This window comes from Symphalangus syndactylus, chromosome 19, assembly GCF_028878055.3.
Source record: "Symphalangus syndactylus isolate Jambi chromosome 19, NHGRI_mSymSyn1-v2.1_pri, whole genome shotgun sequence".
NCBI classification, from domain to species: domain Eukaryota; kingdom Metazoa; phylum Chordata; class Mammalia; order Primates; family Hylobatidae; genus Symphalangus; species Symphalangus syndactylus.
The window spans coordinates 71,115,653-71,142,603 of NC_072434.2; the positions used below are offsets into that span (position 1 = coordinate 71,115,653).

Below are 26,951 nucleotides of genomic sequence, written 5' to 3' on the forward strand. Positions count from 1 at the left end.
ACCCCTCAGGGAAAGGCCCACCCCAACTCATGGGGAACAAGCAAACCACAGGTGTGGACCGCGGTCAGTTCCGAGCAGGGCCAGGGTCACATGCCTGGGCTCCCTGCTGTCCAGGCTGCTGGCTCCATCCCAGAACTCTACATATGTGGACTCACTGGCTGCTCACAGCAGGCCTGTGAAGTAGGTGCTAGCGGGAGGAGAGCCTTGGGCACAGAGAGCCTGATGGACCTGCCCAAGTTAGGAAGGGGCAGAGCTGGTGGGCTCAGGTAGTCGGGCACCAGGAGCCATTGCCTGACCACTGCCCTGCACCTCAGGGATTTGTGAGGACTAGATCAGGCCTATACAGAATGGGCCAGGACAGCAGAAGCCCTCAATAAGGTGAATGCTGTCACGCTGCCCTATTGCACAGATAGATAGTGTGGTGGGAATGCAGAGAAGTGACTTCGCAACCAAAAGTTGACAATCAGCTCCAGCTGGAGGCTGAAGGTTCCCAGAAAGGCAGATTGGCCTGGTCTGACCAGCAGGCTGCCCTCCAATCCCTGCCAGCAGGCAACCAGGGTGAGTGAGGCAGGAGGCCGGCGATGGTGGCTGGCCAGGTCCATGGACTGGGCCGCAAGGCCTGTCTGGGCTCTGGGTTGTGGGGAACAGAGTAGGGGGTGGCTAAGTGGCAACAGGGACTTTCTGAACAGGGTTGGGGAGAAGACAGGGCAAAGGCCCAGGCCAGGGCAAACATGAGGGTGTTTCTTGGTGTTGAACAGGACAAGATTTCCTAAAGTGCTGTTTCTGGGAGGACAAAAATAACCAACACCATGTCATATCTGGTCACCCATTTTTCACCTCCTTTTAGGCATGTGAAAGCCTGCAGTGGATAGTCTGAACCACCAAAATATCAAAGGCAACTGCACTCCAATAGATATTCAGGCTTTCACATCCGCAGAGCCTTCTTTCCCTAATAGGAAATGTCTGCTGGCGACTTTCTCCCCAGAGACTGCGTTGGCATCAGGCCAAGCGCTGAGTCCTGCCCTCCCCATCTCAGGGGCTGCCACCCTTGTCATTTTCCTGTTTGTTTAGACTGCTAGAAAGAGACGTACTGCCCTAGGTTGCAAAGCCTCAGTTAAGTCTCCCTGCACCTAATGAGTTCTGCTTTGAAAATCCATCAGCCTCAGACGCGGCTCTGTCTGACCCTGTGATTCTTTCCTTGGCTCAGTAATCAGGCGGGGACCACCAGAATGGAGCACGACTCCTCTTCCGGCCGCTCCCTGGCAGGTGGAGTGATGGTCTGTCCTTACTCCAGGTTGCAGGAGTGGCTCATTAGAGGGAGTGACACACAGTCTCCCGGAGCTGCTGGCTGGGGCTGCTGCTGGGCAAGGGGCTAGGGGGACAGAGCTGGTATTATGGGCCTGGGATGGCCAGGTATTCTGGGGTTCCCAGCCAAAAGTCTCCGGCAAAGCCAGTAGCCCTGATTCACAGCAGAAAAGAAAAAGAAATTCTCCCTATTCTCCAAAAGCCATGATGAAATGAAATTCATTCGTGGAGAGATTACATGATCGAGGCTCCCAAGTGGCTGCTGTGTGGAGTGTATGTGTCCCAGGTAAAGACCCACCTCTTGCCAAGGTTGCCAATGACTAGTGAGTTAGTGGACATCCAAAAGGCATTTTTTTTTATTGTGGTAAAATGTGCATAACGTAATATTTACCATTTCAGCCATTTTTAAGTGTAGAGTCCTGTGGCAGTAAGTACATTCACAATGTTTTGCAACCATCACCACCATCCATCTGCAGGACATTTTCATCTTCCCAAACGGAAACTCTGTGCCCATTAACATGAGCTGCCCACTCCCCCCTCCCAGGCCCTGGCAACCACCAGAGTACAGGGCAGCAGAAACCCACAAACACAGCTTGTCTAGTTCTGTGGACACACAGCTCTTTGGGCCTTGGCTGATGCCTCTCTGGAGATCTATTCGTTTAATAAACCCTTATGAAAGGCTTGCCATGTGCCAGGCATTGCACTGGCGCCTAGAATATAAAGGGGAGTAAATGCAACCCTACTTTCTACAGCAAAAATAGCTACACACACTTTCTTAGTGACCACCGCTGCTCCCTCCTGTTCTAAGCACCTGTTACCCCCTCTACTGCTCACAGCCACACACAGAGATAGGCATTACTGCTCTCATTTTCAGATGAGGAAACCAAGGCACAGAAAGGTTAGGCGACTTGTCCAACGTCACACAGGTAGGAAGTGGCAGAGCTGAGGCTCAAACCCAAGCAGGCTGGCTTCAGCATTGGTGTTGGTCTTCTTGGCCTCTTGGTAGTGCTGCCTTGAAGGGCTCACAGCCAGTGCAAGGGAGAGAGTGTCCCTTCTTGGGACTGCTCTCCCTTCAGGAATTGTCCTCATTGTGTCTGGGTGACGTGATTCTAGTAAATAGGAAAGCAAAAAGCAAAGCAAACCCGGTTAAAAAAAAAGTGAAGTTGTACCCAGAAATCTAGTACAGCTCGAGACCATGGAGAAGACCAGGAATGAAGCCTCAGGAAGTCTCCAGGGCTGTGGGAGGCTATCTGCTGTCTCACTCACCCTGCCAGCTCTTCACACGAAACAGTATCTCTCACACACACACACTCAGGCACACACAGACTCATGCACGCACACACGCCGGGGACTGATGATGATGGTTGAAAGTCCTTTATCCATGGTGCACTTCGCTGCCAGAGGGAAAGCTGACAGCCCCTCGGGCCCCAGGGCCATCGTCTTCATGGGAGTAAGGGCAACTGAAAGGGAGTGGGGGCCGGCAGCAGCCGCTCTTACTGTGACAGCATGCACTGCTTTTGGAGGCTTTAGTCAGATTCCAATTCAGGGGCCGCCCTGCAGTCTTATCCCCAGAGAGATGGGTTGTTCTGTGGGGTGAAGGAGACAGAGGCTGCACAGAGGAGACAGTAGGGCGGGGGAGAGTGAGTGCAAAAACCCAAAGTCACTGCCTTGCTTCCACCACTAGCCCAGGCAGGTGGGAGAGCCTGGCCTACCCTTTTCTTTGGGGGAGGTCTGCCCCCTCAGCCTCTTCCCTGACACGCAGCCTTAGTTTTTCATTGTAATGAGATAGTATCATGAGAGGCGGCCCCCGACTGCCCTCCCCGTGGGCCCAGGACGCTGGACCTTGTTGGACCTTGAGGGAGGATGATGCCGTCAAAAAGACATTGCTGTTTGCCACCTTCTCAACATCTCACCATCTTGCTTCTATGTGCTTTCTCAAAATGTCTTTGCGCATCATCATGGTCATGTAGTCTCTTTTCAATTTTTTCTTTATTTTTAATTTTAAAAATGTTTTTTAAAAACTGTGAAAAGGTCTCACTATGTTGCCCAGGATGGTCTCAAACTCTGGCCCTCAAGTGATCATCCTGCATTTAGTCCCCCACACCACGCCCCCGACCCCCAGCTTTTTTTTGAGAAAATGTCTCGCTTTGTCACACAGGCTGGAGTGCAGTGACGCAATCACAGGTCACTTGCAGCCTCGACTGTCTGGGCTCAAGTGATCCTCCCACCTCAGCCCCCAGAGTAACTGGGACCACAGGCATGCACCACCATGCCTGGCTAATTTTTAAATTACTTGTAGAGACAAGGTCTCATGTTGCCCAGGCTGGTCCTGAACTCCTGGGCTCAAGCACTCCTCCCACCTTGGCCTCCCAAATTGCTGGGATTACAGGCATGAGCCACTGCACCCAGCCCCAATCCCTTTTTAAAAAGGCAGCCATAACTGGGCTGAGTCTGACTCGGTGAAGGCCAAGTTTAAAGCCCACAGCCACCCCTGCAGCGGCTGCTTCCCTGGGCAGAGACAATGAGTGCAGCTGGGCCTTGGAAGGCCTCTCCCCTCCCATCCCTGAGTCTTGATCAGCTGCCCCTCATACCCCAGGGTTTTCTCTTGCTGATTTCTCTCTCAAGCAATGAAATAAAAAAAAGTCACACTGAAGTATTAGGGATTTAATTGAAGATAAATTTGCATTTTGAAGGAGAATCTTGGGGAGCTAAAATTTCTTAATGGCAAGACGTGAGTGCTGCGGCTGGAATTTCCTATTCCAGTGGGGCCCATACCTCCGCATGAGGAATCTTTTATGCATCCCTAAATTTGATCAGGTTCATGATGCACTTGACCTGTATGGATGGTGGGTTCTCGCCTGGCCCATCCCAATGCAATTTCTTAGGGTCTGCAGCTGTGAAGCCAGCTATGTGCACTAATTCTTTGAGAGAAGCGTGGTGTCCTAATCTCACACTGTCCCTTTGGCAAATGATAGAAGGAAACTATCTTATCTTGGCAGCATGGTGGAGAGAATCCACTGTGAGGCATTAGCTGAGTGATGGGGGAAGGATGGGGTATGGGGATGCCAGGCCATCACGATAAGGGATACCAACTCCCAACACATGAGTGCAGCCTTCATTCAGTTCTGTGCCAGGTGCTGGGCTGCATGCTGGGAATACAGTGGTATCAGCAAAATTTACTTGGTCCCTCTCCATGTGGTGCTTCCTGTCTCTTAGAGGAGATAGACATTACATCAGATAATCCCACCCACAAGTGTGAGATGAGGAGGTCTGTGAAGGAGAGGCATTCAGAGCTAGGAGAGTGAGGGGCCATGGGGGCCTCCCAAGGAAGACTCACTGGCCAAGAAAGAGTGCAGTGAAAGGCAAGGCTGGGGTGGGACAGATCAGGGAGACCAACTTAGGAAGGGCTTATATCTTTTTTTTTTTTTTTTTTTTTTGAGACAGGGCCTTTTTCGCCCAGGCTGGTGTGCAGTGGTGCAATCATAGTTCACTGCAGCCTTGAACTCCTGGGTTCAAGCCATCCTCCCACCCATCCTCTCTAGTAACTGGAACTACAGGCACATGCCACTGCCCCCAGCTAATTAAAAAAAAATTTTTTTTTTTGTAGTGATGGAGCCTCCCTGTGTTGCTTGTGCCTCAAGCAAGCCTCCAGCCTCGGCCTCCCAACGTGTTGGGATTTGGGATTACAGGCATGAGCCACCTTGCCCTGCCCCTTTGTTTTTATTCTATGAGCAATGGGAGCAGCCGAAGGATAATCGTATCTGCATCTTGAAAACATCCCTGTAGCTGTTGTAGGCAGCACAGCTGTGGGAGACCTGTTAGGAGGCGGCAGTCCAGGCAAGAGTTGATGGGAACTTGAACTAGGAGGCGGCGTTAGCAGAGACAAAGTGGGTGGAGGTAAGAGACATTTAGAAGTAAAAAAATGGCAGATTTGGTCTCAGATGGGCTGTGGGGGAGGAGGAGCCATGGGGAATCCTGGGTTCTGGCTGGTGCAGATGATGGGAGTGGGTGTGGATCTCTGAGATGAGAAAGAGCCAGGCTTAGTGCGGGGACAGGTCAGGAATTTGTTCTTGTACTTGTTTTCGAGAGGGTTTTGAAATATCGCAGAAGAGGTGTCAAGTAAGCCATTGTCAGTGGTCTGGAGCTCGGAGGCGAGGTCTGTGCTGGAGAATGAAGTCTTCAATCAGGTGCCCTGGGTGGAGGGGAGAGGATCTCAGGAGAGGCTGTGTGCTGGGGAGAGGGGAAGTCTAGGGCTGAGCCTGAGGGCTTCAACATTTCATGGTTGACGAGGGGGAGGGCAGAGGGGGACAAGTCATACCTTAAGTGTGCCCCACTCTCCCTGGCATATATCCCATCTTTTCTACTTGGAACATTCTTCCCCCTTCCTAGACTCCCCACTCACCCTGAGGTCTCTCCTTCCTCTCAGAAGCCCTCCTGTGCTCTTATGCCTGGGTCAAGTGCTGCTCTTGCCCCACTGCTCCCCATGCTGCCCCCTCACAGCCTTTATCACATTGACCAGCAAATACCCAGCTGTGTGTCTGGATCCACCACTAATCGAAGGGTTCTATGTCTGGGTCACCATTGTACCCCCAGCACCAAGGACAGTGTCTGGTGGATCTGTAGTTAGAGTAGAGGCTCAGCTGCTATAACAAAGAGACCAGAAACACAGTGGCTTAAATGCATTAGAAGCCCTTTCTCTCACGTCAAGCTATCAGGCTGTGCGAGGCTGGCAGGGCAGCTCTCTTCTATGAGGCCATTCATTGGAATCATCTTAGTGAATAGTCTTCTGCCAAGGTCCAGGTGTGGCCCTCGTTCCCATGGTTGAAGTTGGGTTACCGCCATGTCTTCTTTCCAGCCCATAGGAAAGGAAAAGAGCAAAGTCTGGGGAAAGCAGCTGGATTTAGTTTGGAGATGACCCAGAAGTTTCACACATGTATCACTTTTGCTCATAGCTCATTGTCCCAAACTTAGTCTCATGGCCTCTCTTGGTTGCAGAGGAGGCTGGGACATGTAGACTCTAGATGAGTGGCTAAATGCCCAGGAGTCAAAGGGAAGGGATTTGGGGGACAGCTAGCAGTCTTCCTACTCACTGGGCAATGAATATTGAATGGATGCACAGACAGTTGGTTTGTTGGTGTCTTAGTCCATTTTCTGTTGCTATAACAGAATACCACAGACTCGGTAATTTATAACAGAACTAAGTTTATTTAGCTCACAGTTCTGGAGGCTGAAAAGTCCAAGAGTATAGTGCCAGCATCTGGCGAGGGCCTTCTTGCTGCATCATTACATGGCAGAGAGCATCACATGGTGAGAGGGCAAGAGTGTATGAGCTTAGCTCTCTCTTCCTCTTATTTATTAATTTTTTTTGAGAGGGAGTCTCACTCTGTTGCCCAGGCTGCAGTGCAGTGGGCAGGAGTACACACAGAGATGATGGTAGGGGAGGATGGACAGCCAGGTAGTGGGTGGGGAGAAGAACTGGAAACCAGCAAAATGAGCTGAGAAGAGTCAGTGGATGGGAAGATGGGCACGTCAGGGAGGAGCCAGTGGTGAAGGACTGCCATCCTCTTAGTGGATTTCATCCTGAGCCAGGCCTGGCCTAGCCGGCTTGTGTCACTGAGATGCTCTCATCCTTCAGGGGGACCCATTTCAGGGACTTCCTGCACCCATCCACTGTGGAGTGTTATAAGATAAGTCCTCTCTGCAGCTGCTGCAGTTTATCTGAGATTTGACTAAAATCTTCCTTTCTTCCATTTCTAACTGCAGCCTTCTGCCCTGCCCCTCATTCACACATCTGGCCCTCCCCTTCCAGCTCTCCCTCACTTAGTCACCCTGCAGCCATGCTGCTACCAGAGCTGTCCCCAGCCTCCTCCTGGAAGCCCTGGTCCCAGGGATCCTGACCACAGCTCCACTGATACGGAGGCAGACGCTGCTGCTGCTGTGCCAGTCCCTGCCCCGGGAAAGGTCAGTGCCATCCTTCACCATTGGGATGACTGGTTTTAATCCTTGATTCTTTCCTGAAATCAGTTTTCTTTTAAAAAGTAGGTTTCTCAAATCCATTTGGCTCTTTGCTCTTTTAAGACACTAGTATGGGCTGGGCGCAGTGGCTCATGCCTGTATTCCCAGCACTTTGGGAGGCTGAGGCAGGTGGATCACCTGAGGTCAGGAGTTCAAGACCAGCCTGGCCAACATGGTAAGACCCCATCTCTACTAAAAAGTACAAAAAATTAGCTGGGCGTGGTGGCAGGTGCCTGTAATCCCAGCTACTGGGGAGGCTGAAGCAGGAGAATCACTTGAACCTGGGAGGTGGAGGTTGCAGTGAGCCGAGGTCACACCATTGCACTCCAGCCTGAGCAACAAGAGCAACATGCCATCTCAAAAAAAAAAAAAAAAAAAGAAAAAAAAGACATCAGTATGTGGATCCTGAAGGGTCACCCTAAAGTCAATCTCATCTGAAAGCCAGTGCACAGGAAGCCAGGCCACTTTTGTTTGGCTCTCAAAGTCCTGAAAAGGTTTTCCACAGTCTCAGGGTAGGCTGTCTCCTGAAGCCCCAGTACCCACTTTCCCTCTTGTTCTCTGATGGAGCTGAGGGGCCACAGACCTCAGGCCTCTCCCTCTCCTTTCCTGGTAACCAACAAGTTTGTGAAAACAGGCACTGGCTGTCTCAGTTAGCTTTTGCTGCATGACAAACCTCCCTAAAACTTAGTGGCTTAAAACAATAGTGCTTATGGAGTTCACAATTCTGTGGGCTGGGTTCAGGAGGGCATTTCTTTGGTCAAGCTGGGCTTGGTTATTCTTAGCTGGGATGGCTAGATGGCTGCGGCCATCTGCATGTGGTGTCTCATCCTCCGACAGGCTAGCCAGGGCTTGTCCATGTGGTGACAGTGCAGAGCTCTATGAGTGTGGCCTCAGCTCAGGAGTGGCACAGTGCCACTTCCCCTGCATTATATTGGCCAAGGAAAGTCCCAGGGCCAGCCTGGATTCAAAGGATGGGGAAACAGATTCTGCTTCTTAATGGGAGGAGCAGCAAAGTCACATTGCAAAGGCTATGGATACAGGAAGTGGAGAACTGGGGCCATTTCTGAAATCTGCTGCTGTTGGTTAATGTACCATTCATTCTAGGCCTGTTCTTGTCTGTTAAAAGAGAATAAAGACTTGGGATTGTTGTAGAAATCAAGTGAGGAAATATGGTAAAATTCTAGCTTCTAATGAGTGCTCAGTGCATTACAGATTGATTATAATGATAATGGTTTTACCTTTGCCAGTTGGAAGGCTGGGAAGGTACTTTTTGCTAGACAAGCAAGCACACATGTCTATCCTACAGGACAGCATAAAGCAATTCTGTTTTTCCTCCTCAGTGCCTTATTAGTCCATTCCTGTCCACCTAGAAAGGTCCTCAGGGAGCTCCTCCTCACTGGCCTCTTCCTTTTTCTCTTTCCTCACAGCTCTGTGTCCACTAGAGTCCTCCTCTCTGTCACTGGCTATCTTTTGATAATCTTACATACTTCCTATAGCAAGGCTGCAGTGCAGTGTTATCCTAACAGACTCTCTGACTCTTGTCAGTTGTCCTGGCTTGGTGGGGCAGGGCTCTGGGAGGGGGGATGGGAGTAATTGCCCCTCTGCCCAAGAGCCAAACAGTACATGCCTTTAGGATTCTAGATGCTAAATGATTGCTGTAAAAACCAAACATCCTCGCCCACTCCTTCTACTCTTCTTCCCCCTCCATTGACATGTTGCCCAGTGACACTCTTGTTCTAACTATCTATTGTTGTATAGAAAACAGTCTCAAAATTTAATGGTGTGAAAAAAAAAAACCATAGTATTATGCTCATCACTTCTGTGGGTAGGAATTTAGACAGGACACATTTGGGATATCTTGTCTGTGCTCCATGTTGTGTGGGGCCTTAGCTAGCAAGACTCAAAACCAGGGTGACTCGATGGTTGGGGACTGGAATAATCTGGAGGCATCTTTACTCACATGTCTGGTAGCTGAAACTGGCCATCAGCTGGAACCTCACCTGAGCTGTTGCATGGACCATCTACACGAGGTTTCTCCCTGGAGTTTCTCACATGAAATAGCGTGGACTTTTTTACAGCATGGTGGCTAGGTTCAAGAGTATGCAGCTGAAGATGCAGGAAGTGAAATCCAGCAGTTTGTTAAGGCTTGAGCCAGGAAACTGGCACAGTGCCACTTCTGTTATATGCAGCTGGTTCTTAGAGAGTTCAGTTTTAAGAGAAAAGTATATGAGCCCATCTCTTGATGAAAGAGTGTCAAAGAATTGGGTGCCATGTTTTTTTGTTTTTGTTTTTGTTTTTTGAGACGTAGTCTTGCTCTGTCACCCAGGCTGGAGTGCAATGGTGCAGTCTCAGCTCACTGCAACCTCTGCCTCCCAGGTTCAAGCAATTCTGCTGCCTCAGCCTCCCAAGTAGCTGGAATTACAGGCACCTGCCATTATACCAGGCTAATTTTTATATTTTTAGTAGAGACAGGGTTTCACCATTTGGCCAGGCTGGTCTGGAACTCCTGACCTCATGATCCACCCACCTCAGCCTCCCAAAGTGCTGAGATTACAGGCGTGAGCCACCACGCCCAGCCTGGGTGACTTGTTTTAAAGCCACCACACCCCCATTTGGAAAAAGATGGTTCAATTGATCATTTCTATGCTTGATTTAATAATGCAGTTATCCCATTAGTGAATATTACTGATCACTTACCCAGCATCATTTTACCCTCTTCCTACTTCCCAATAAAAATCCAGATTTTCACTCAGGTGTTCATGTCTCCTTTATGCTACCTGGGCTTTGTAGGGGAAGCTGACTGTATTTCGCCTGCCAAATCATTGATTCAAGAGTGGACAAGTGAACTAACCAGTCTTATCTCAGTAAATCTCAGGACTCCTACTTGGAATGCTGAGACAGAAATGTTCTGTCTCCTCTGGAGATGTGGTATATGGATGTGAACCTGGAACTGCTACAATAATTTTGTCACCATGAGAGAAGTTGGCCTTGTGATGAAACTCACACCATGGAAGACAGAGCAGAGAGATGGAAGACATTGGGTTCCTGATGAATCATTGAGCCAAGGAATCAAACCAACCCTGAATTCCTGTTAACAATAAAAATAGCAAACAGATATTAGGCACTTAATATGTTCTAGGCATTTTAAATGCATAATCTCTATGAAGCCTCATACGAAACCCTGGATATGGATACTAGTATAACCCACAACTTACAGATGAGGAAATTGGGCTGAAAAGGTTTGATGAGGAGATAGACCTCCAGAGGTAGAATAACTTGCCCAATTTCACTCAACCAGTAAATGGTAAAGTCATGAATAACACTCAGCAGTCTGGCCCTAGATCCCATCTTCCTAACATGACCCCACAGTGCCCTTCTAGTTTTGTTTTGTTTTCCAGTTTGTGAACCAATTTCCCTTTGTTTTTGTTTTTTTGAGACAGAGTCTTGCTGTCATCTAGCCCTGTGTGCAGTGGCACGATCTCAGCTCACTGCAACCTCCACCTCCCATGTTCAAGCAATTCTCCTGCCTCAGCCTCCCAAGTAGCTGGGATTACAGTCATGCACCTCCATGCCTGGCTAATTTTTGTATTTTTAGTAGAGATGGGGTTTTACCATGTTGGCCAGGCTGGTCTTGAACTCCTGACTTAAGATGATCCGCCTGCCTCAGCCTCCCAAAGTGCTGTGATTATAGGTGTCAATAGATCCCTTTGTGATTTAAGCCCGTTTGAGTTGGTTACTTCCAAATTAAAGACCACAAGGGATAACTCCTTCCTGCAAGTGTGGTACGTCCCCATGGCATGAGCAGCAACATCACCTCCCCATGGAGAAAGCCATCTTGAACTGATTCCATGTGCCCCAGGTAGGAAGTTGTCCCTAGCACTAGGGCACATACATGGGCCACCCAGCAGGGCACAGTTCCAGGAAGGAGCAAGTGTGTCTGCCAGGCCTGTGGGGAATCACCAGCTGACAGGGTGCACCTGAGCACAAGCCCCACACAGGGCTCCTTCAACCTCCTCTCCTCCTTTCCTGGTCCTCCGAGAGGCTGGGTGCCAGCTCAGTCAAACCACCTCCTTTTCCACTGTTGTTGTGTTGTGACCGCCTGAGTCTACAGTGGCTCCTGAAGGTCTCTTGGGACTGGAGTCCTTTCCTGGCTTCCAACCCATAAGCCTCAGAGTCTGGCCTCTCATCTCATCTCCAGCAGGTGAGCCCAAGCCTGCCATCTGGCTGAGAGCCCCACTCTGCCTGGTTAACTGGGAACAACAACATAGGATTGGGAGCTGCATTCCAGGGGTGTTCCTGGAAATTCAGGGGCTTCTGTCACAGCCTTGCAGAGTCCCATGGCATCATTTAATTTTTTGTGTTAGATGTCTGTGTGCATCTGTCCCCTAGTTTACTCAACCACTCCATTGCCTTCTCTGCAGCTAGCGAGGAGCTAACTGATAGTCATCCTTGAAGAGTTAGATCTCAACAAGTTGCCTAAAACTTTGTTTTAACCAAAATGAGAATTTGTTTTTGAAAAAAGAGAAAAGCCATGGCAAAACCATTTTTACAATATTTTGCTTAATACACTCCAGTCTTTGTCCACATAAATAAATATTTTAAAATAGTCCCCCACACAATATACTTTCTATTTGTGTAACCTCACTCGAAGCACTTGCCCATCTTGCTGTGTAGTCATCGCAATTATAATTTTCACCGGCTGCATCACACTGCAGCATAGGGATGAGTGCCTAGCCTCAGGCTTCATGAGGCTGACATGGTGAACTTAACAATGATAATAATTTTTTTAAAAGGTGGAGTGAAGAATAGTGCCATTGGCCACAAGTCAATGCGAGAGCAGGATTCACTGAGATCTTCAATTTTGTTTTCCTAGTCATAATTAATAATTCCTATCTGCCAAGATTCTGCTCCAGCACTGCCTCCTCAGAGGACAGTCCCCGTCATCCTCCTTCCTACTCGATGTGGGGCCCTCCTCATGCCCCAGCTAGGCCTTATTGGTTTTGTGCTGTGTTCTAAGTACTTTACATGCATTAATTTAATCCTCACGTTTACCCTTGTCTACTATCATTGTGCGTTTCATAGATGGGGAAACGAGAAGTGCTGTTATCTGGGGATGAGGTCTAGAGAAGTGCCGTCATTTGTCAAGGTTGCACAGCTTATCTGTGTTGCAGTTGGGATTCGGACCCTGGCATTCTGGCGCCAGAGCCCACCTTTGTATTCACAGTGTTATCCTGCCTGCCCCGCCTCAGTCCCCATTCAGAGGACTGACCACACAGCATTGCATTCTGTGGGTTATTTGCCTCTCTCACTGCCCCGTAGGATTCTTGAGGTCCAGGACACTGAAGCACTCAGCAGGTACTTCATAAGTGCCAGCTGAATACATGGAAAAATGAATGAATGAAATGAATTGGGTATGATTTTAAGGAGGGGACATGACTTAGTTCAGGCTGCTATAACAAGAATACCATAGACAGGGTAGCTTAAATACCAGACATTTATTTCTTACAGTTTTGGAAGCTGGGAAATCTGGGACCAGTACACCAGTGTGGTTGGGTTCTGGGAAGGGACCTCTTCCTGATTTTCTCACATGGTGGGGAGGGAGAGAGAGAAAGAGCTTGGATTTCTTTATCCCTCCATAAGGGCATCAATTCCATCATGGAGACTCCAACTCCATGACCTCATCAAACCTTTGCTCAATGGAATGCAGTCTTCAGGCCTAGTGACTGGAGATGTTCTGCTATTACCCGCTATGTCAGAGGCCCACTGAGGCTTTTGCTTCTGAGAGCTCAAGGACTTAAGGGTTCAGAGTGCACTGTTCTCCCATATGCCCAGTGTGTGTAGCCACAGTTCAGGGGACCTGGGGACAGCTCTTCCCAGCACTCCCAGGGGTCACCCACGCCTGGCTATGAGCTCCCACTGGTGCCTGGCACACGTGAGCTCATGCACGCTGGGCTGCCGAACGCCCGGGGCAGTCTTGTTCCCAGGCTTGCGTTTGGTAAGGAGAGAGTGCCTCAGCTTTAACAAGCTCCATGCTGAGCACATGGTGGGCACAACATCCATGTTATTTGTTATTTGGGCAATCAGATGAGGTCCGGGCGTTAGCCTGCATGTCTCATGTCTTAGCCTAGGGCCTGTGGATTAGTGACCGTTATGGCAAAGGGTCAGCTCAGGGATTCCTGTTCTCAGTTGCTGCAGCATCCCCACAAGAGCTCCTTTTGGGTCTCATCCTGTTGTAGGCTCTCACCGCCTTTGATCTCAGACAGGCTCTCTGGCGGCTGCTGCAGCCTTGGGCAGAACCCCTCTCTGTTTTTAATCTCCGTGTCTACCCATCCATGGAAATGTCATCTTGTTGCAAATTCCAAGGAGATGGTAGCCGTGTTGTCTCCTATAACAAATGTCGCCACCGCTGCCCTCACCCATCTTTCCACCAGACTGGCCACCCTTAACACCGACCTGCTGGAAGGTAGGAAGGGCGAGGCTAAGCCCTCAAGGGCCACTGCATTGTCCTGGGCTCCCCTGCCCTGGCCATTACACAACCACCCTTCCCCGTCCCATCCCCGTCTCCTCAGTTCACCCTCTAGCACTGAAGCCTAGACTCTGTCATGGCAGGCTTGCAGTTAGGGAACTGAGAAATTCCATGTGGTTAAACTTCTGCTCCAGCTTAACATCCTGGGAAGACCCCTGAAGAGACCTATGGTGTCCAGTTCTGTAGCACAGTTCCCCAGCCCTGCCACAGAGTGCCCAGGCTGGGAGCACATCAGAGGTCTAGGAGGGGGCAGGCAGAGGGCAGAGGAGGTTTGCTAATAAGCACAGGGAAGCTGATGCACGCCCGGCGCCACTAAAATTAATTATTAGCTCCAGTCGCCCTCACCCCCAGCAGGATGAAAACTCATGTCATGGTCAGGAGACTGAGGGGGATGGAGGAGGGAGCTGGTCTCATTTTCCTTCTGTCCTCGGAAGGAGGGACACCAGATGGATGTGTGGCATCCAAGAAGGCTCCTGTCTTCTTTCCTTTATGCCAGTTGGAAAATCAAAGGCACACACTAACAGCTGCAGCCCACCTGATGCTGCAATACACCTGAAGACTGTGACTTACCAGGGTCTCACCTGCACACCCCTTGTCTGCCTGAAGACTCGCACCCCACTGTGTTCCCCTGACCCCCTCAATCCTCACAATCCCAACACATTTGCCCAAGAGCCCTGAGCATTTACCCGAGACCCTGGGAGGAATGAAGAGGGTTTGTCCCAAGCTGGCACTTTCTGACTGGGGAGAGAACAGAGGGCCTCTGGATGTGGGGGAGCAGCTGAGGCTAAGGGGGAAATGGTTCAAGATGCCATACACCTTCTATCTGCTGGGAGACAGAAGGCCACCTGTCCACTCTTCCTCATTCTCTTCCATGAAACCCCATGCATGGAAAGATTTAAGCCATAATAAATTAACTCTCCCATCTCTAGTTGATCAAAGGTGGGTTATTGGCCACTGGGAACTGCCGATAGCAGGAAAGACCCTGTAGTTACTGCACCGAAATGATGGGATCACAGTGAAACGCTGGCAAGTTCAGCTTTCCAATGGGCAGTGTGACCTCACTAGGGTATCTGTGCTTTCTCTAATGTTGAAAGCCACTCACAGACCCTTTGCTGCTCCAGGATAGAGGCATCAAGGGCACTGGCAGATTCATTCTGCAAAAGTGTGTGGATGTTCAGGATGATGAGGATGCTAGAACTATTCATGTTTTACTCTGCACTATTGTAGATCGGTTTTATGTTCTGAGTCCTCCTTGCAAATTCCTTGCTGGCCAGGACATGAGGCTGCACACAGTGCTGGGTCTATAAAACACTTTCTGGGGGAATGACTCAGTGCAGTTCCAGGGGAAGACACAGCCGCTCCGCAGACCTGCTCAGCCTCAAGCCCTGCGCTAATATGCCCTTTGGTTGACACCTTCCTCTTCCACCTAGTGTGGCCTTCTTGTGCTCTGTTCTGGAGTGGCCGAGCTGAAAGGATGCCACTGCCTTCCCTCAGCACATATGAGCACATGATATCCCAAATCTTCTGCTCCATTTCTTGAGAAAACAGAACCCAAAAGAGTTGCCATGAAGAGCATCTGAGTGGCCCAGGACCCCGGCCTTGCTTTCTGCAGCCTCCTCTGGTTTACTCAGGCCACAGCCATATAGGCCCCGTTCACATTCAAGGCTACACTGATTCTGTGTCCCTGGGACTTGTCCAGAAGTATTTGTGAACTTGTAGTCAGTTCTCTTTCCTTTCCTTTTCTTTCTGGTTGAAATAATTGCACAACGAGGCAAAGATGATGACTAGACCTCCTGAATCAGAATCTTAGGGTGGTGGGGCACAGGAAGGTGTATTTTTAGCAATCTCTGATTTTGACCCTGAACATAATCTCCCATTTAGCTTATTCTGGCCTTGAACTAGGCAGCCTTTGGCAATGGGTCCTGTTTCTTAGGGTGTGAAGAACCTGTGTCTGTGGCTTTCAAAATCAGCTGTACATTTCCTTCCTGACCCCCAAAGCTCACATTCAGGGTAAGGCCTTGAAAAAAGGCCTTGCTCAACCAACTCCTCCAGAGGAGTGAGGGAGAGTGTCCGGGTGTAAATCACAGCCACTGAGGAGCAGCACATCATAATGACTGCAGAGCCAGCCGGAGGTGACATCTGGGATCAAACAACTTGCTGGCCTAGGTCCTGGGGGCAGTTTTTACTCTGCAGAAGCTGCTTCGGAAGACAGCTCTGCCCTTCTCCCACTGAGTTCCCAGAGGCTTTAAGATCCCCTCTCCAAACCCAGCACCTCCCAAAGCTCCCACGTGAGTCATGCGAAAAGCTGAACCGGGTGAGAACTCAAAGGACACTTCCAGCTCCCAGGCTCTATCTCGTGGGAGCAGAACCACCCCCCTCCTGATGGGAGGCTGTACCAGCCCACTCCTGGCTGCTTCTCCTGACAATCAAGCTCCAGGAACTCTCCCCTGAGGACAAGCCCAGAGAATCTCTTTGGGGCTTCCAGGACAGAAGTGGAGGGGCCCTTTTCCCTCCCCACTGCCTTGTCTCGGAGCCTGAGCCTGGAGCTCCCTGGGGAAGCAGCAAGTACAGAGACCACAGTGATGGCAGCCAGGGGGGCTGTGCTTGCAAAGCTCGGCTCTGCTTGTGTTTTTGCTGCAACTCTCCGTGGGAGGACTTCCCCAGGCCTCTACTGCCTGCCTTTCTTCCCGGGATCATGGTAGGACGTGCAAATCACATGTCTGTGCCTAAGTCCCAGGTATCTTACAACACATTGATTTTGGTGGTTGACAATACAGTCCATTACCATCATTTTCCCTGGTGCCAGTTAGTGTTAGCTGGGACCTCCAGGAACAGCATGCCCAGGGCCAGCCTCAGCCTCCCTGTCCCCGCTGCAGAGGACTGTCTCCCCGCTCCAGCCCTGAGTCATGTGGGGGAAGCTGCTGGACAGAGTGAAAGGCCAGAATCGTGGACTCATTTCTGATGAGGTTGTGTGATTTTCTCGTTCTGTATCTGCCAGGCTAATTCCTCCACCCATCCAAGCGAGGACTGGTATCAGCTGGAGGAATGTATATTTTTTTCTTAAACAAGCAGTTCCTAGATCCATCCCTGTGCCTGTGGCAGTCTAGAGGTGGGGCCTTAGAATCTGCATATGAACCTCTGTTTGAGACGTTTGATGCACACACTGCTTCGGAAAACTTTGCTTTGGATCCCCTCCCCCGATCATCCCCTTCTCATTTTACGGAGAACCTTGATGTCCACTTATCCCCTACCTGGTTATGTCTTCACACTGTCCCCTGCCCCCTCCCGGCAGCTTCTCCTCAGCAGATAAACGAGCTTAAATTTCTCCCACTTAAGGAAAAGTGGTCCTCACCCACGCCCTGTAATCCACACCTCCGTTCTCTCCAGGCCCCCTGACCTCCTGCTCTGAGCCCTGCCATTCTCCCGACTCCCTGTGGAGCCACTCTTGGCCTAAGCGAGTCTGTGATTGCACGTGGCCCCTCTCACTGAACCTTGCTGAAGCAAGTGACCTGCCCCAGCACCTCTTCCTCCAGACAGTTCTCCCGTTTCTGGGATGCCCTCTCTTAGCCACTCTGATTGGACCTCCCCTGTCCCCTTTGTGGTCTTCTTTTCCCTTTTTGCTCACCACTAAAATCTTGGTGTCCCCCAGGGTCTTTCCTTGAATTCCATGCCCTCCTGGGGTGACCTCATTCACTTCCAACCACTACTTGAAATTGACACCTCTAGAGTCCTTGTCTCTGACTCAGCTCTCTTCAATCGGTGGGCATTTTAATCTCCGTGTGAACGGCCAGGCCAGCCTGTCTCCAGATGCTCTTCCCTCCTCTGAGTCCAGTCTATGTACCACTGAGCTCCGGACTGTGCATCGCTTAGCTCTGGATGGCCAGGACGGCCTGTCTGCAGATGCTCTTCCCCTCCTCCTTCCCTCCATGAGTCCCCATCAGCTTCCCAGCTCCCTGCTCCATCGCCTGCTCTCCTGTGAAGTCTTTCCTGCTATGGCCAAACAGAATTTGTCACTGTTCCTGGTGTGACCCAGTGTCCTTGCCAGAGTGGGAGCTCCCGGGTGGGGGTGGCAAGTTCCCATCACCTGTCTGGGCTCCCATTCCCAGGACTCAGCATTGGCATATGGCTGGCGCTCAATGGAATAAATTAGAAGCAACACATTGCTGTTGGGTAGAGCGTTTTATTTAACTGGTAAGACTCATTTAAAACAATTAACACCCCTTCATAGGAAAATGTGCTAAAACCATTTTTTAAATTTACTGCTGAAGAGATTAAAACAGTTTTTATATTATAAATCCATTCACTTAATTGCCACCTTTTATGGCGTGTGGTACCTTATACAGCAAAAGGGACCTGTTGTCACAGTTTCCTTATTAGTGATATCTGAGTTCACACAACTGGACAATATGCGTGCACACGGTAGAAGTCAGTATGTGTATAAGGTTATAGTTTTACATGACTTAGAGTTATCATGAGTGTGTCAACATGAGTAAAAGAAGGAGCAGAGACCAAAAATCCCTCCGACACCACACACATGCTAAGGTTGTCTCCTCCTTTAAATAAAGTGTGGGCCAGCCCAGCTTTTCCTAACATATAAGCCAAAGCCTTTGCTATGGATCATTCAGTGCGCACAGCCCTGCTCATCTGCAGAGCACTGGGCTCACCAGGCTTTCCCCGCTCCACTGAGAACAGGCAGGTACTCAGCCCACTGGCCTCTAATCACTTTGGCAATTCCACTGAGATTTCATCTTTTGGCAAGAGATGGGCTTGACGACCTTCTGACTCTAAGAATCTCTGAGTTCAAGGACAAAATTTCCTTATGCTCAAAACTTTCATATACACATTAGGCTTTTATTATTCAGCTGTTCTTGACCTGCAGAAGTGCCAATTTCATATGGTTCAGCCTAATAAAAACATGAAAGAACACGGAGCGCTGTTCCCATTTCCTAGGCTGAAAGAGTGAGGTTAGGCCACAGCCACAAAGAGGGTCACTGGGTCTCAGCTCCCACCAAGTCAGGACACTGCAGCCCAGAGATCACAACACCATCCAATTCAGGCCTTCCATAAAGGACACAGGGACGGGAAGGAGTGGGTTCAAGGATATTTGAAAACCATTAAGCGTGAAGGTTCTTTCCTTATTATTATTAATTTTTTGTTTGTTTTGAGATGGAGTGTCACTCTGTCACCCAGGCTGGAGTGTAGTGGAGCATTCTTGGCTTACTGCAACCTCCGCCTCCCGGCTTCAAGCGATTCTTCTGCCTCAGCCTCCTGAGTAGCTGGGACTACAGGCGTGCACCACCACACCCAGCTAATTTTTGTATTTTTGGTAGAGACAGGGTTTCATCATGCTGGCCAGGCTGGTCTTGAACTCCTGACCTCAGGTGATCTGCCTGCCTTGGCCTCCCAAGGGTGCTGGAATTACAGGCTTAAGCCACCACGCCCGGCCTTTTTCCTTATTTTTTAATGTAAGGATGCCACACCCTAGACTGAAAAGAACTCAGCCTTCTAAACTAGACAGACTGACTTTAAGTCTGGGTTCTGCTGTGAGGGCAGGTTGTTTAGCCTATCTGAGCCTCAGTTTCTGTATCTGTAAAATGGGGATAATAATAACTACCTCCAGTGGTTTTAAGAATAAGAGGTAATGTAGGTAGAGAGAGGGTTGCACAGTGCTTAGCATGCTATAGGTTTGCAGTAAATGGCACCTATGTTATTTTCACTTCACATTTTCCACACATATTCTTATTCATCTTCAACCATCTTTCCACTTCTGCAGCGTTCTCTTTTGTAATAGTGTCCACTTGTGTGCATCTTCTGTCTCCCACGCATGATGTACTGGCAGAAGCAAAGGATGGTGGCACACACTTCCTAATAGTCCCTAAGTCCCCTGCATCTTCCTATGTCCACCACCAAGCCCTGAGCCCACATCTCCTCCATTCCTCAGCTGTAGCCTTCTCATCCCAGTTCATCTTTCCCATCTCAGACACTTTAAATCCACCGTGCCACCTGCGTGCGGTGGCTCGCGCCTGTAATCCCAGCACTTTGGGAGGCCAAGATGAGCGGATCACTTGAGGTTAGAAGTTTAAGACCAGCCTGGCCAACATGGTGAAACCCCGTCTCGACTAAAAATACAAAAATTAGCCGGGCATGGTGGTGCATGCCTGTAATCCCAGCTACTTGGAAGGCTGAAGCAGGAGAATCACTTGAACCTGGGAGGTGGAGGTTGCGGTGAGCTGAGATCGCGCCACTGCACCCCAGCCTGGTGGACAGAGTGAGACTCCGTCTCAAAAAACAAAAAAAAAAATCCACCCTGCCGACAAATTAATTTTCTTTTCTTTTTTTTTTTTTTGAGACGGAGTCTCCCTCTTTCACCCAGGCTGGAGTGCAGTGGCGCAATCTCGGCTCACTGCAGGCTCCGCCCCCCGGGGTTCACGCCATTCTCCTGCCTCAGCCTCCCACGTAGCTGGGACTACAGGCGCCCGCCACCTTGCCCGGCTAATTTTTTATATTTTTAGTAGAGACGGGGTTTCACCGTGTTAGCCAGGATGGTCTCGATCTCCTGACTTCTTGATCCGCCCGCCTCGGCCTCCCAAAATGCTGGGATTACAGGCGTGAGCCACCGCGCCCGGCCCAAATTAATTTTCTTAAATCCCTGCTTCCATTGCATTGCTCTCCTACTCAAAACTCTCTGCGAGAGCTCCGTTTCCTGCAGGTTGGGGGCAAACTCTTACCCATGCTTTCAAAGCCTTCCAAAAATGGCCGGAGTCAGTCCTCCCTCTTCACCCCCATCACCTTCCCCTTGTCACCACCCTGCCCTCTGCACCATCCTCACCCTTCTCCTCCCAGCAGGAAGAGGCTAGAGCTGAAGTCCCAGCTCCATCACTTTTACCCTTACAGGAGCCCTCAGCCTCCTTCTCCTCTGTCAGGTGGGGTGATGAGTTTGCCCAGTACACTGTGAGTTCTTGAGGGCAGGGGTCCAGTTAGGTTCCTGAATGAGTCTCTACAGAGACTCGAGAGTTGCACCCCAACCTCATCCCCCAGAAAGGAGGCTCCAGCCAACCCTCTGTGCCCCTAGCTGGCTGTCCATCCGGTGAGAGTAGAACAGCTTTGCCTCTCTGGATCTCCCCCAGGGCCTCTGGAGCTCTGTGCCACGAACACAGTGGGGGTAGTTAGCGAGTTGCCTGATCTTGAATCCGTGGTTTTCACACTTTGGTGAGCCTTATCATTCCTATTCCTTGGAGAGCAGGGGGGAAGCTTGTTGAGAAATGCAGATGCCGGGTCACCCTTTAGAAATTCCGTAGATCTCAGGTGAGACCCCGCATTTTTAACAAATGCCACAGGCGATGAGGCAGGTGGTCGGAGGAGACACTTGATGTTGGGTGTACTTCTTTGAATGCCCACAGGCCACCTACTCTGTACAAGGCACTGTGCAAGGGGCTGGAGGGATGAAGGTGAATGAGATGCCGCCTGAGACCTCACATCGGTGGCAGTGGTTACGATGAGGAGGAGGAGAATGAGGCAGGGTCAGTTTCAGAAATCAGCATGTGGACTCAGGCTTCAGCCTTGGATCTGAAGCACAAAGGTGTGGGTGAGAGCAAAGGCCACACCTGGAAACTGTAGGAGCCAGCGAGTTGTGCAGGGAAGGGCCAGAAACCAATGAGATGCAGCCTGGGACCTCACGTTGGTGGCAGTGGTTAAGATGAGGAGGAGGAAAATAAGGCACGGTCAGTTTCAGAAATCAGCACGTGGACTCAGTTCAGAGTGGGAGGCAAAATAAAAAACAAGGCAGCCTCAAAGAGCAGGAACTGAGAGAATCAAACGAGGAATGTGACAATGGTCACCAGTCTTTTGGTCAATTTCCCAAATGCCCTGCTTTCTGGTCTGGGCCCGCTTTTAACAGGCCATCTACACCTGAGAGGCAGTGCAGAGGGGCGTGGTGTTGGCATGTGACTCTGGTGGGTTCAATGCCCACCTGTCATTGTGACTTTGGACAAGATGCTTAGTTCCTGAGAGTTATTAGTCAGGGTTCTCCAGAGAGACAGAACAAGTAGGATATATGGAAGGAGATTTTTTTTTTTCTTTTGAGGCGGAGTTTCACTCTTGTTGCCCAGGCTGGAGTGCAATGGCACGATCTTGGCTCGCTGCAACCTCTGCCTCCTGGGTTCAAGCGATTTTCCTGCCTCAGCCTCCTGAGAAGCTGGGATTACAGGTGCCCGCTACCACATACTGCTAATTTTTGTATTTTTTAGTAGAGACAGGATTTCACCATGTTGGCCAGACTGGTCTCAAATTCCTAACCTCAGGTGATCCGCCCACCTCAGCCTCCCAAAGTGCTGGGATTATAGGCATGAGCCACTGCACCCAGCCCTGGAAGGGGATTTGTGAGGGGAAGTTGGCTGACATGATCACAGAGGTGGAGAAGTCCCACGATAGGTTGACTGCGAGCTGCAGAGCTGGAGAAGCTAGTAGCTGGCTCAAGCAGGCAGCGTGGCACAGTCCAAGTCTGAAACCACAGAACAAGGGAAGCTGACAGTGCAGCCCCCAGTTAGTCCTGAGAGGCCCCCAGGGGGCCGCTGGTGTAAGTTCCAAAGTTCAAAAGCTGAAGAACCTGCAGTGTGATGTCTAAAGGCAGAATAAGAAAAAGTGTCTCACTCTGGAAGGAGGAAAGGAAGCAGAGAGGACAATCCCCTTCCTCTGCCTGTTTGTTCCTGCTAGGCCCCCGACCCATTGGATGGTGCCCACCTACACTGAGAGCGAGTCTTCCTCTCTCGGTCCACTGGCTCACATGTCAGCCCCCTCTGGACACAGTCTCACAGACACACTCAGAAACAGTGCTCCACCAGCCGTCTAGGGAGCACCATCAAGTTGACACCTAAAATTAACCATCACACTGAATCTCTCTCTCTGTGTGTAAGAGTGTAGTAAGCCAAACAGTGGCCCTTGAAGATGTCCACATCCATATCCCCAAACCTGTGAATATGCTACTTGATGTAGTAAAATGCACTTTGCAGATGTGATTAAATTAAATGGATGGGGAGAGCATCCTGGATTACCCAAGTGGGTCCTGAATGCTATCACAAGGGTCCTTACCACAGGGAGGCAGCGAGAAGACATAAAGACAGAAGCAGAGGTCAGGGAGAAGGTGCTACGCTGCTGGCGGTGATGATGGGGGAAGAGGCCACAAGCCAAGGAATGTAGGTGGCCTCTAGAAGCTGGAAAAGACAAGGAAGTGGATTTTCCCCTGGAGCGTGCAGAAGGACTCATCCCTGAGGACCCATTGCAGACTTTTCTAACCTTCAGAACCATAAAAGAATAAATTTGTGTGGCTTTTAACCATGAGGTTTGGGTAACTTGTTACCGACACTGTAGGGAACTATGACAGATATACAGAATGCTAATTCTCTGCACGGTTGTTGTCAGGGGGGCTCAGAGCCCATGTGGGAAAGGGGCCTAACCCGATAAAGGTAGTGATGTTACCCCACAGGGGCTGAGTCTTAGACAAGGTGAAGAATGTGACCGCACCCCCCACGTTGCTTGGCACTTTGTGGATGCTCAATAGAGCTTAGGCTCCCTGTCCCTCCCCTTACAGGTCAGGGTGTCTAGGGGAACCCCATCAGGGAGGGGCTCTGGGACACCCGTCCTAGTCTGCGCCCTCTACACTGCACAGTGTACTACTACTACACTGTAGGCTCTTGGCTCCCTGTCCCTTAGCGATCAGCATGTGTGCCGGGTGGTCATTTCCTGGCCCTTCCCCTCTCCTGAATTTACCTCTGAGGTTGCTTCTGTGTTAACTCAGGCACACCAGCTTCCACCTCAGAACTCTTTGGCTCTTGGAATCTTTGCCACATAAAGTTGCCTTTTCCAACTGCCTGTTGCCCTTGCAAGTGGCTTCCCCATTGCTCCTTCCCAGAAGGGACTGCTTGTCCTGTGACTTCCTTGTCTCCCCCAAAGGTTCCAAAACTGTATGGGGCCCCTGGCAGCCCCGTGCAATACCTCCTCCAGGTGGCCCACTGACCTCTCCAGTATGGAGATGAGAGGTGGGCCAGGGTCTGGGCAGGGGTGCCACTCAGAGGACAGGGTGCCAGACATCGGTGGTTCTTCCCTGAGTTCTTGGAGGGTGGACAGTTGGGCCCCAGGCCGGCAATGAGCACACAGACCCCTTTGTCTCCCAGCACCCTCAGAAGGCTGTCCCCTCTGGCCTCTCACAGGGACATTCGTCTCGGCCTTCACTGTGCTGTGCGGGGCCCGCACCGACCTCCCGGACAGGCATGTGTGCTGCGTCTTCTGGCTGAACATTGCAGCAGCCCTCATCCAAATCCTCACTGCCATCGTCATGGTGGGCTGGATCATGAGCATCTTCTGGGGCATGGACATGGTCATCCTTGCCAGTGAGTAGCTGTCGGTGCTGTGCCTCCTGGGGGTGGGGGAGTGGCCAGGGACAGGAAGGACTTGGGAGACCTTCATGTCTGGCCGAGGTCCTGCTCGCCTGCTAAGCACGGGCTCTGGATAGGGCTTGCCCATGCCCTCTTCACAACTCCCTGGGCTGCTTGGCACTGGGGACCCTCCCCACCAGGCCTGGCCCAACACCTGCAGGGAATTATGAGTGGATGGCAGGAGAGTTCCATCATTTAATACAAACTTGATTCAGACACAGAATGGTTTTGTGAAAGGGTTTAAAGTTACAAAATCAAGTTTACCAAAGACAACTCGGTTACCCTTTCTAAAATAACCTAGCAAAATCTTAAAACAGACACCACCCATTTTAAGCAGCTGTGCATGTCTCCCATACCACCATCCACGTTCCCTGTATTTTCCCACGCCCATCTACATGTGAGGCCACAGTTCCTCAATAATTGACCTCACCTCTCAGGCACTTTGCCTTCACTCCATACCCCATGCCCCTCATTGTGTCCTATACCCCCCAGAACCATTCATAGCTGGGATCGTCAGTGTCAGAGGTAAGCTGAGCCAGGTAAGAGTGGCAGAGGCAGAAGGGGAAACTCAGGGTTCAGGGGCCCTAGAATTATGTAGAATGATCTATAGTCAACTCAGCCTGAGTTCAGGATCCTGTGAATATCCAACCCAGGGCACACACAAATGGCAGGACCAGGGTCAGTGACCAGTTAGGCCACCGGGCCAGAGAAGATGCAGGTAGATGCAGAGCCTGAGGGAGATGCAGTGGAGTGTGGTCAGATGGGCTGCCCGGAAGTGGCTCCTCCAGCAGCAGAGATCAGGGGAGGAAGCGGGTCAGCTGCACTGCCAGGGTCTCCCAGAATCAGAGCAAACCAGGCAGATGCTGGCAACCAGGGGCAGCCAGAGCAGGGGAACCCCAGGCTGGACCAGAGGCTGAGCAGCGAGCTGCCCCAGGGAGGGATGAGCTGGGAAGCGGCAGGGAAGCTGCTCCTTCCCCCTGGGAGGGGTGTGCTCAGGGCAGGGGCTGCCCTGTCAGAGGAATATTGTGAGGTAAGCCCAGCAGGCAGGCCCTTGCATCTCCTTCATGGAATCTCATCCTCTGGGCATGTCCAGGGGCCACTTTCATTTGACTGGAGAGGTGAAGAGCATGACCGATAGGAAGGAAGTGCTGCCAGCCCTCGGGTGACTCCTAAAAGTTGGTCCCAATTCCACAGAGGAAATTTGCTGCTTCCCCAGGAGCCTGTGGTCTGCAGGCTCCTGACTCCATTCCCAGCTGGAAGCTGGGAGGTGCTTCTGCCCTTGGAAGGTTGAAGGCTGCCCAATTTGTGCAAGATGAGCCCCTCTTACTGGCTCATTTTCTCTCAAACTGAGCATCTGGCCAGGCACTGGGGACCTGAGTAAGGAACCTCTGCATTAAAGCGGCAACATAACTGTGGCACAGGGTAGGTCTCAATAATGTATGTTGATGCCTCATGTGATCTCTAGAGCTTTCTGGTACACTTGTCTTTGATCTCCTTAATACCCAGGAATGAAGAGGTTGGAACCTTAGAGATAAAGAGCTCCCTTCATCATGCCTAGATGAGGCATTGAGGCCCCAGAAGTGCAGATGGGGATCCAGTCACTTCCTCACTTTTCATTGCCCCAGGCTGTTGACTTGGCCAGAATCTCCTCTGCTGTGGCTGGTGTGGGGCGCTAACTGGTTGGCAGGATAAGCAAGTGCAAGAAGCCGCAGCCCCCACCTTTGCCACGCAGCCTTCACTGGGGGTCAGTGTCAACCCTTTGATTGTCTGCACACTGTTTCCAGGGATGCTGTCTTTGCATCAGACTTTTGAGAATGCTTTTGGAGGGTGTATTAGTTCATTTTCACACTGCTGATAAAGACATACCCAAGACTGGGAAGAAAAAGAGGCTTAATGCACTTACAGTTCTACATGGCTGGGGATGCCTCACAATCACGGCGGAAGGCAAGGAGGAACAAGTCACTTCTTATGTGGATGGCAGCAGGCAAAGAGAGTTTGTGCCAGGAAACTCCCATTTTTAAAACCATCAGATCTCGTGAGACTCATTCACTATCACAAGAACACTGCAGGAAACACCCATCCCCATAATACAATCATCTCCCACCAGGTTCCTCCCACAACACATAGGAATTGTGGGAGTTACAATTCAAGATGAGATTTGGGTGGGGACACAGCCAAACCATATCGGGGGATAGACTTGAGGGCTGCATACAAAAACCAGTCACACCTCATTCTTGCCCACTGCCTGACTGCCAGACTCATTCGCCCATCTCAGCAAGGGAAGCCTTTGCATTTTTTCCCCACAACTAATCCCACTCCCAAAGGGTGAATAGTTGCCACTCATGAGATGGTGCTATAGGTGGGATCACTCCCAGCAACCATGGAACTTGTGTGTCTGAGAGTGACTCCTTTGAAGGGAATAATCACAATGGACTTTTCTATCCTAGAAGACAGTTGGATAGGGGACTCTTCTTTCTGGTGTCACTCCAGCCCCTTGCTATAAAAACAGAGGAAACTTTTCAGTTGTAACAATACACCTTGGCTTTTCGCATGGCATTGTCTGGGGTGTCATCAGCAAACACACCATCATGAAAAACTCCTAAGAGGGGAGTCAGAGAAATCTAGATGACAGTGGGAGTTAACATCAGGAAGTTGCAAGCATGTTGCTTGATTTA

The 26,951-nt window shown here is 50.5% G+C and overlaps 1 protein-coding gene across 3 annotated transcripts in view; it reads left to right on the plus strand.

The window, feature by feature from the left end:
* STUM (stum, mechanosensory transduction mediator homolog) overlaps positions 1-26,951 on the plus strand; it is a 61,573-nt gene that overhangs the window by 24,986 nt on the left and 9,636 nt on the right. For all 3 annotated transcript variants that reach the window (XM_063613973.1, XM_055234341.2, XM_055234340.2), the window contains exon 2: positions 24,052-24,231. In XM_063613973.1, the coding sequence (XP_063470043.1) occupies positions 24,052-24,231 (180 nt within the window). The remainder of the gene's footprint in view (positions 1-24,051; positions 24,232-26,951) is intronic.